Below are 10,653 nucleotides of genomic sequence, written 5' to 3'. Positions count from 1 at the left end.
AATAAATTTAAAATATAAAAATTTTAAATAATTAAATAAATTTAAATTAAGAAATTAATAACATCTAGCTAAGTTTAAATAAGAAAAGAAATAAAACCAAGGATTAGACTCAATTATTTTATTAAAAAATTTAAACACTGTAAAATTTAATTGAGCTTGATTTGTTTATCACCCGAAGTATCACCAAAAGAAGGGAGAGCAGAGCCAAGAAATAGAAAATTACAAAGAGAGATAAACAAAAATAGTTATTGGCTAATCAATTACACATGGATTCAAAACCCATCCCTACGTTCAGACGGAAATCTTTGATTCATAATTTACGGATCAGAGAATGATTCATTGATCTTGATTGATAGTTTATAATAATGGTAAAAAGATGAATATGTTCGTCCATAATATCTCTATCAATCTGTCATAGGATCAATATAAAAGAGGTAAATCATAGATGACTATTAATCTTTAGAATAGTGATTAACACATAAAGAAAATATTTATTTTGATTTTATTGAAATTTGAATCACAAATTATAATTGATAGATTATGATGAAATAATAGGATCTATGAAATCATCTTTTGATATGTAAATGTTGGATAAGAGGATCCGTCCTCTCATGCTTCGGCCGTCCCACGCTGCACGGTGCCAAATAACAATTACAAAATGATTAATGTCAGAATATTAATAATTTATTCTTGTCAGTCGGCTTTTGCATTGTATTATTATTATTATAAAAATATTTTTTATTACGTTTTAATTTAAAACATTGTGTTTCATAGTTTTCCATAAAAAAACAAATCGATGTCGCCGTTTAAAATAGAAAAAAAAAACGCACTCCGAAATATGCCTCGACAATTTACCAGGCGGATTACCCGAGCCGCCCACGGATTTGGCGTAGGGCCAAAAGGTCTCACGTCCGGCGGCGGGGTCGGGAGAAATTTGTGGGTAATGCATTTTTTATATATATCTTTAAAGAAATAAATAAAATAATTGAATAAAAATCGCGACGCCGTTTTATTTTTTTTGAATGACCAAGATATCGCCCTATTTTTATTTTTTTAATTAAAGGAAACCTCACTCTCACGCTGATGTACATTTATCCAATAACATTAATAACATTTTACTATATTATTTTTATTATTATCTCCCATCTATATACTTTTTCTATTTAAATCATAAACTAAGAACTTGTAACAGCTATAAATTCATATCTACTACACAGATATAACATTTATCAACTACCATTTTATAATTATTACCACTGAACTACTACACAATTGTAATAGTTAAAGTTCGGTAATTACTACAACTTATGTAGTAATAATTTTGTTGACAATTTAGAATAAAAAAAAAAGTTACCTTCTCCATTTTGCCCAATTCTTATAATTTCTTAACAAAAAAATAAAAAGGACATCACTAGCAAGTTTTTAAGCAAAGTTAAGAAGACATTCTCATTATAATTTTTTTTTAAAAAAAACATAAGAAAAGCGCCCAACATATAAAAATAAATGAACTCAACCCGATTAATTTTCTTTACATAGAATAGTTATCAAAATTATTACACCATATAGCAATCTATTAATAATGATAATATTAAAATTATTTAAATTTAATTAATAATGATAATATAGTAGTTAATAATATTAACTATTACAACATACAGCAATCTATGAATTGACTACTAAATATTATCATAATTATACTTGATAAACTTTTTTTCAGCAACTATACTATAATTGTTAGGATATTATTGAAATAAAAAAATATGATAAATTATTGTTTTAAACTCTTTTTTTAAGTAAGAGTATTTTTTTTTCCTCGATAAATTAGAGATGACAGAGCGAAGTGGCACGATGACATTCAATCAAATAGCGCGACAGAATCTGTCGTTGGATTTTCGAATCATCGACGTGGACAAGACACTGGACTGGAATCGCAAAGGCAGTTACAAATATTGCATAAATTTAGTAAAAAAAAGCCTTGGCTGAGAACTCCTAAATAACAAAAAAAAAAAATCCACCTAGCCTCCTCCGTGTGATTATCCTATTAATAAATAAATAAATTTCGCACACGTAAAAGACTGGAACCCATTCGGAGATGACGACGCCAGCCACTCGACACGCATGTTTTATTGATCTCCAGCCACATCTCCCGGCCCCTATAAATACCCACCTCCTCACCCACATCCCGCACCACCACGCTACCTCTAATCCGCGTCATTATTTCGTCGTAATCACGTGATTAAGCTTCCTAAGCTCCCTTAGCTCCGCGCCATGCCGCCGTCCAGTCTCCGGCCTCAAAGAGTCTTCCGGTTCGGCAAGGGCAAGAGCGAAGGGAACAAGGACATGAAAGCCTTGGTAATTAATTGTAATTTAATTTTGTAGTTAATTAATAGCTTAATCTGCCGGCGCGGCCGCTAGATGATTGGTGTGGCCGTGGGTGGGTGCAGCTGGGAGGGAAAGGGGCGAACCTGGCGGAGATGGCGAGCGTCGGGCTGTCGGTGCCGCCGGGGCTGACGGTGTCGACGGAGGCGTGCCAAGAGTACCAGCAGGGAGGAGGAGGCCGCCGGCTGCCGACGGGGCTGTGGGAGGAGATACTGGAGGGGCTGAGCGGCATGGAGGCGGAGATCGATCGCCAGTTCGGAGACGCTTCCCGGCCGCTTCTCGTCTCCGTGCGCTCCGGTGCAGCGGTACGATCGATCGACGGCTGCAATAAATAAATTCATTATTAATTATATTAATTAATCTATGATGATCGATCGATCGATATTGATAAAAATTTATTTGACAAAAAATGGATAAATTAATTAAAGGTGTCGATGCCGGGGATGATGGACACCGTATTGAATTTGGGGTTGAACGACGAAGTGGTGGCGGGATTAGCAGAAAAGGGTGGTGACAGATTTGCCTACGACTCTTATCGTCGCTTCTTGGATATGTTCGGAGATGTGGTGAGTAAAATGCATCTTTTTGATATATATATATATATATATCAAATTATATTATTGGTAGAGAATTAATTTTGTTGATATCATCAAAAAATACATATGATCATAAATAAAAGTTTTTGAAAATTATAAATAGGATGTTATTTTGATAATTTTTTAAAAAGAAGTGTTTTCTTTTAAATATCTTTGAAGGTTATTGTCAAGAGCTGAATTTAAGTGGTCAATATAAACTTATTTTCCTTTAATAGAAACCATTATATAAAACATCGATTATCCTAAAAAATGTGGACATAAGTAAAATAAGTTAATTAATTTGTTAAATTAATTAATTTATAAATATCTTTGAAGGTGATGGGGATTCCTCATTCTCTGTTCGAAGAGAAGCTTGAAGCCCTGAAGAAAGCAAAAGGGGCGGAGCAGGACACCGACCTCGATGCCGGCGATCTGAAAGAGTTGGTCGGCCTCTACAAGAATGTATACGTCGAGGCCAAAGGAGAGCAGTTCCCCACCGGTGAGACTTGCCGTCCTACGGCGCAATTTTAGGTTTAGTTTACTTGGTGGTTTTGCTCAATAGAAGTTCGGGGTGCAGATCCGAGGAAGCAGTTGTATCTTGCTGTGATCGCGGTGTTCGACTCATGGGACTGCCCCAGGGCGAGGAAGTATAGGAGCATCAACCAGATCAAGGGGCTCAAGGGGACTGCGGTAAATGTGCAGTGCATGGTGTTTGGAAACATGGGGGACACCTCTGGGACTGGAGTTCTTTTCACGCGAAACCCGAGCAACGGCGAGAAGAAGCTCTACGGGGAGTTCCTTTACAATGCTCAAGTAATGTCTTATGTTCTTTTCCCTTTGCCTTCACGTTGCCTAGCTAATTCTTTCCGATTAGAATTAGATGGTTAGTTTCATGTTGAATCCTTCATGTGTTTGTTTCTTGAATGAATCGAATTAATGAACCTAGACTACCTATTGCTGCAGCAATTTTGGCTGGCTAAATTAACTCATTTTGAGGGAAGTTGATGGATTTATATTTTTGTTGTTGTTGTTGTTGTTGTTCCCCAAGTCCATTATGTTTGTGTGTGTATAAATGTTAATTTTTTGAAATTGTTTATTGTCCGTGATGAGTCACTAAAATAGTCAAGTTAATTTTCAGGGTGAAGATGTGGTTGCCGGAATCAGAACACCACAACATATAGACGCTATGAAGGAGTGTGTCCCAAAAGCCTATGATGAGCTAGTCGAGAACTGTGAGATCTTGGAAAGGCATTATAAAGACATGATGGTTAGATTCCTTGATTGAAATCTCTCTCAAATAGTTTGAAACTTAAGGCTTCCTTCTAAATGTAATTTGGCTACTTTATTTTATAAGTTTGGAAAAAATACTTATTGTCGTTTCGAAGCTCTCAATACCTATTTGTGGAATCAGTCCTTTCATTTTGTTGAATTCCTGACGTCTTTTTTGCCCCCCATCGCAGGATATTGAATTTACTGTCCAGGAGAATAGGCTTTGGATGCTACAGTGCCGAGTAGGAAAGCGCACTGGCAGAGGTGCAGTAAAGATTGCAGTTGACATGGTCAAAGAAGGCCTTGTTGACACTCGTTCTGCTATTAAGATGGTGGAGCCTGGTCATGTCGACCAGCTCCTTCATCCACAGGTAATTATTAAAATAAGAGTAATAAATGCATTGATTAAAATATACTTTTAAATCAAAAAATTGAAAATAAGCTAATGTTATGTGGTATATTTTAAGTATTATTGTTATTATCACTAGGAAAGTTGTAAATGAGCTAATCTCTAAAATGGTACCTAAAAAATTCTAGTATGCTAGCTAAAGAATAAGGAAGCACATTTTCATGGTATATGTACTTTTATAACTTTACAAGTTCCATGCACAAACGATGTGCTACTACTTCTAGCTATATATGTTGGCTGATTTTAATTTATTTTTCTCTTATGTTGTCTAGTTTGAGGATCCATCTGCCTACAAGGATAAAGTGATTGGAACAGGATTGCCTGCATCACCAGGAGCTGCAGTTGGTCAAATTGTCTTTACTGCTGAGGATGCTGAAGCATGGCATGCTCAGGGAAAGGCTGTTATTTTGGTAATTTATTTCTATTGTTGCGAAGATTGAAACAGAGACTAAAATTTTTCAATCTCGAGTTAGTATATAGAGTTTCAATTTCACTATTAAGTAGAAAGTATAATGGAAAAAATCAACATTTTCACTAGTCCCCTGTTTTTGGTTGTTTGGTTCAACTTTCTGTTAGAAAGAAATCAATTAGTTGTTACTTTACACAATCAGATCATATATCATAAATTATATTATTTGTAAGGCTTCAGAATTTTTTTCTACTTGCCGTCTAGCTACTTTTGTGACATGCCATTTCTTTTGTGTGAAGGTGAGGACAGAGACTAGCCCAGAGGATATTGGTGGAATGCATGCAGCTGAAGGTATACTAACAGCCAGAGGTGGTATGACTTCTCATGCTGCTGTTGTAGCACGTGGTTGGGGAAAATGTTGTATATCTGGCTGCTCTGATATCCGAGTAAATGATTCCAACAAGGTAAGTTCTTAAATGTGGTGTAGAGTATACTCTTATAGTCTGGTGATTTCTTAAATATGGTATAGACTGTACTCTATATCTTTGGATGTTCCAAAATATTAACTCTAGCAGTAGTGCAGTTTATTCTTTAGTTATTACTAGCAGGATTGAAGTTCACCATTACTCACAGTGGACACTTTCTTATTTGCATCTCTAATACATCACTTGAAAAACAAAATAACTTCTGTTATTGATTCTTTGTCATCTAGGTTGTTGTTGTTGGAGGTAATGTATTCAAAGAAGGCGAGTGGCTGTCACTTAATGGAACGACAGGAGAAGTAATCTTGGGGAAGCAATCACTTTCTCCTCCAGTTCTCAGTGGTGACCTGGAAACCTTTATGTCTTGGGTTGATGAGATAAGGCAACTAAAGGTAATATTGATGTCAAGGCTAATTCATACTATGGTGCTCTGAAAAAAGTATGTTGCCAGTAAAAAAGTAACATTCCAAATGCACCTTCCATTCAACCTGATACACCCTTTGAGTTAATTTCCTTGGCATTAATTAGGTTTGAGTGATTGGTAGTCTTCATGTAGGATGAAAATAGCAATGGTGTTTGACAGGAGAAATAACAACAACAAATAGTTATTTTCATTCTGTTGTACATTATTATTCTTATCAAGAGTCTAATCTATTTTTGTATACATCATTCTAGGTCATGGCAAATGCTGATACACCTGATGATGCACTAACAGCGAGAAACAATGGTGCACAAGGAATTGGGCTTTGTCGGACGGAACACATGGTTAGATTAATAAATTAGTGCATTCCAGTTGTTCTATTAAAATACCACAAGATGACATTTTATGTCAATGCTACTAAGAATGGCTCACAGGGTTGATCCTATAGATTATAAATTTAACATCATTCTTGTTCTTATACTCTGATGAACCTAAAGATAATGGTCGAGTTTATGTGCTATAAACAATATTTGCATGCACTTTGTTTGTAGATTTTTTTCCTTGTTATTGTATGTGTATGACATCCATTTGTTACAGTTCTTTGCTTCGGATGAGAGGATAAAGACTGTTCGACAAATGATAATGGCACCAAATACAGAACAAAGACAGACAGCGTTAAATCTCCTCTTGCCTTATCAGAGATCAGATTTTGAGGGGATCTTTCGTGCCATGGATGGTGGGTTTCATCATTCAAATATTTGTCTTTCTTGAAAGAAATAGCATCTGTGTTTGTTGCTTGATATATGACATATGCATCATTTCTTTTGAGTCGTGAATCAAAAGTTTAGGTGGCTGTACAATCAAGTTTTCTATAGTTCATTGATTAACATGCATATAATGATAAATCTATCTTATCCTTCTCTACTCTGGCTTTCAGGGTTTCCGGTGACTATCCGGCTGTTAGATCCTCCACTGCATGAATTTTTGCCAGAGGGTAACATTGAGGAAATTGTTCGTGATATGGTCTCAGAAACTGGTGCAAAAGAAGACGAAGTTTATGCAAGAGTGGAGAACCTTTCTGAAGTGAATCCCATGCTTGGTTTCCGTGGTTGCAGGTTGGGTTCCATAACTGCAATAATTGATGGAAGAATATTTGTTAAAGTTTGCGATAACAACAATTATAGCTTGTTTATTTAATACCGACTGTTATTAAATGGCAAGATGCTGACTACTAAAGAGTTAGGGTGCTTGGTTACCAAGTGATCCGAATTCGCTAAACAAAGCCTATAATTATGAATTGAATTTATTCTAATTACTGATGAGTTTAGACATTGATTACAATTTGTTTGAATGGTGGACTAAAAAACTCTTCTTCTAGGCTTGGCATATCCTACCCAGAGTTGACAGAGATGCAAGCACGTGCTATATTTGAAGCTGCTATATCTATGACCAATCAAGGTGTGACAGTTTTTCCAGAGATAATGGTACCTCTGGCTGGAACACCTCAGGTATGACAATTTTCTTATTCTTTTTTACATATTAAAGTAATTCATGTAATACCAAACAATTCTGCATTGGAATCTTAATTAGTAGAAAATGATGAAGAATGTGAGAATAAACCTTGTCATCAAATTGCTTAAATATTTGAATTACTAAAAGAAAACCTTGCCATTGACTTGCAAAAGAATACTTAATAATCTGACAACCTTTGGAAGCTTAAACCTTTATTTTAGTGCACTAAAGCTGCGTTATAAACATTCAATTTGGTTTCATAATTATCATGTGATTGATTTCTAATCATTTAAGCATGAGCCTCCTTAGTAGAATCATAAATATTTCATCTTTTATAACTTCACACAGAATGTTATTCTTGAATCATAATACACTAATTTTGAGACCCTCATTTGCTATGACTGCTGAAATCAAATCACTTCATTCTGCAACTTCTAACCATTGGCCTTTGGGCATTAGGAATTGGAGCATCAAGTGAGTCTGATAAGGGAGATAGCCAAGAAAGTCTTCTCTGAGACAGGAACCACTATAGGCTACAAGGTTGGAACAATGATTGAGGTTCCAAGAGCTGCTCTTATTGCAGATGAGGTAAAACATTTATTTTTAACATCTTCCTTCTTTTTACTTAATTAGATTGGTACTATCTGTTCATAGATATTCTAAAGAAAGCATGCACTTGTTCCACGTGAGTCAATTATCAGAGTTCTCTGTGTATACGCCGAACAATTATATTAGAGAACCGGATAGAGGAACTTCTCCTCTCTGATTCTTAGCTTGCGGATGCAAACCCTCTTCCGATATTTTCTAGCAATAATCAGCAAGTGCATTCAAATCCATTTCTTATTGTTATCGCATAGTCTTACTGCACCATTTTTATGTTGGCAGATTGCTGAACAGGCAGAGTTCTTTTCTTTTGGAACAAATGATCTCACACAAATGACATTTGGTTACAGTAGGGATGATGTTGGAAAATTTCTTCCAATCTACTTGGCCACAGGCATCCTCCAAAATGATCCATTTGAGGTAAGATTTCTAAAAGAAAATCAGTTATGTACATATTCTTGGGACTAACTCTAATCATTTTCTACTAGATATTCAATCATGTTTAATGTTTCAGCTAAAGTGAACAAAAGATTATTTTTAAGTACTGTAGTATCGAACTCTCCATTTTGAAATGTGTTTGTTGGGTGCATAGAAAATTGCCAAAACATTCTCATTGTCATCATATGCACAGGATCGATGAGTTTACTTCCAAACTATTCATCATTTGTTTTGTTATGCGCTTCAATATTTTGAAGATTTGCCAATTTATTTCTTGGTTTATTTTTCATGAGTACTAAGCTATGCATGTTGGATGCCATTATTCTGTAATACTGTTTCATTGCATACAAACAACAACCGGCAACAACAATCAAGTCTTATCCTACTAGGTGGGGCTGCATATGAGATACTAATCTCTGTGTGTGGAATCAGGTTCTTGACCAGCAAGGTGTAGGCGAGCTAATTAAGGTTGCTGTTGAAAGAGGTCGAAGAGCTAGACCTGATTTAAAGGTGAGTAACAGCACCAAATTTGCATCCTATAACCATTGATAGCCGCTATGTGGGTGCATCAGCAAAATGCTATGCAGACTTATTTGATTTCAAATCTTTTGAAATGAATTGGTTCCTTGCTCACTAAAATACAGAAAACGCTCAAAATACTTTCCAAAAGAGGCAACAGAAGTCTTATACATATGCTTTGATTTTTCTGTTAAACAGCTAGGGATATGTGGTGAGCATGGTGGAGAGCCCTCTTCTGTTGCTTTCTTTGCTAAAGTTGGCCTAGACTATGTCTCATGTTCTCCTTACAGGTTCTTCCTCAATATTCTTCTCAAAATAACCCAGCATGAGTTTAACCTCTTTGAACTTCCATCCAGATGATTAACTTTACATAAGATTCTTGCGGCATTGTACAATTCATAATTGCTGAATTCTTTTGTTTCCCTGCAGGGTCCCAATTGCAAGGCTTGCAGCTGCTCAAGTGGTTGTATGACAGAGAAGAGATTTAGGCAGGGAGTTACTTTACCCACTTGCTAAATTATTGCTTTTGTTTAATGCGGTCCAATTGTTGGACATCTCGCACATTTTCTTTCTCCATAAAAAAGAACGAAAAAAAAAAATAAAAACAGTGTGGGTTGTGAATTAGAAGTGTGGTGTTGTCACCTAGGAGGGAATTTTATGGCAGTGGTCGTGTCATGGTTCCCTTGATCCTTCTGTAATTCATGAAGCATTTCTCGAGAAGAAATAAAATCATGCAAATTGGCGACGCCAAAATATTTCTGGTTTGTGTTGTAAATCTACATACGATCGAGGTATAAGAAGAAAGAAGAAGAAAAAAAAAGTAACATTCATGGTAGTCATCAATTTATTGTTAATGCTATTTGCTTTGATAGTTAATACCAACTTATACAATAGGATAAAGTGCATTCTACCACTGGTATTTCTTTCGTAATATTATGAAAAACTTGGTAAAAACACTATGAAAAAGGCATTTTAAGTAAGAAGGTAAACAAAATAAGCCGAGTCAACTATTGGATATTCAAGCTTGTTTGATAAGATAAATAGATAATCGAGCCAAGTCAAGTTGAGTTTAAAATGAATCAAACTTCTGAAATGATTGTTCTAGTTTGGCTTGGTCTATATTTTATGAGCTTGAGTTTGTTTAAAACTTAGTTTGAAGTTAGTTCGTTTAGATATTATCGAACTCTCAATTCAAGTTTAGTTCGAACTTAGTTCATTTAGATGTTATTAAGTTTGAATGGATGTTATTAAGTTTTCCATTCAAGTTTGTTTTATTGTTTGAAATTTTTACTTATTTAATTGATTATTGAACTTGATAATTTAAACTTATATGTTTATTATGTTTTTTATTTAGCATGTTGATAAGAATTTTATTAATGAATATTATTCGTGAATATTGTTCACAAACGTTATTTACGAACATTAACTAGTTAAACACATGTGTTCAAGCTTTATTATTTAATTTAACGAATTGTTCAAACTTATTATTTAATTGATCTTATATATATTGAATTAATATAAATAAGTTTTTATCAAGACGAACATCAAGTTTGTTCATAAATATTTAGTGCATTTACCTCCTTAATTTTAAAGGTAGTTTTGTTATTTTGGGCTTTTGTAATATTAAGGACTAGAGA

At 34.9% G+C, this 10,653-nt stretch overlaps 1 protein-coding gene across 1 annotated transcript; it reads left to right on the top strand.

Annotated features, from left to right (window-relative positions):
- Positions 1-2,181: 2,181 nt before the first annotated feature.
- LOC122014797 (pyruvate, phosphate dikinase 2-like) lies at positions 2,182-9,769 on the top strand. Its single transcript, XM_042571228.1, has 19 exons — positions 2,182-2,352; positions 2,445-2,684; positions 2,808-2,945; positions 3,291-3,453; positions 3,532-3,767; positions 4,093-4,221; positions 4,415-4,594; positions 4,905-5,042; positions 5,341-5,505; positions 5,754-5,915; positions 6,199-6,288; positions 6,542-6,680; positions 6,882-7,059; positions 7,323-7,452; positions 7,916-8,044; positions 8,342-8,479; positions 8,930-9,007; positions 9,215-9,306; positions 9,446-9,769. The coding sequence occupies exons 1-19, from the start codon at positions 2,269-2,271 to the stop codon at positions 9,486-9,488; spliced, it is 2,652 nt and encodes an 883-aa protein (XP_042427162.1). The 5' UTR covers positions 2,182-2,268; the 3' UTR covers positions 9,489-9,769.
- The last annotated feature ends 884 nt before the right edge of the window (positions 9,770-10,653 follow it).

The sequence above is a fragment of the Zingiber officinale genome, chromosome 8B, assembly GCF_018446385.1.
Source record: "Zingiber officinale cultivar Zhangliang chromosome 8B, Zo_v1.1, whole genome shotgun sequence".
In the NCBI taxonomy this organism is placed as follows: Eukaryota; Viridiplantae; Streptophyta; class Magnoliopsida; order Zingiberales; family Zingiberaceae; genus Zingiber; species Zingiber officinale.
This window is presented reverse-complemented; position numbering and strand designations above follow the sequence as displayed.

What these genes read in the sequence shown, in the direction of transcription:
- LOC122014797 (XM_042571228.1), top strand. Translation starts at nt 2,269, where the DNA reads ATGCCGCCGTCCAGTCTCCGGCCTCAAAGAGTCTTCCGGTTCGGCAAG. An exon ending in ACCAGCTCCTTCATCCACAG is followed by an intron (nt 4,595 to 4,904) that starts GTAATTATTAAA and finishes TATGTTGTCTAG; the next exon opens with TTTGAGGATCCATCTGCCTA. An exon ending in GTCTCATGTTCTCCTTACAG is followed by an intron (nt 9,307 to 9,445) that starts GTTCTTCCTCAA and finishes GTTTCCCTGCAG; the next exon opens with GGTCCCAATTGCAAGGCTTG.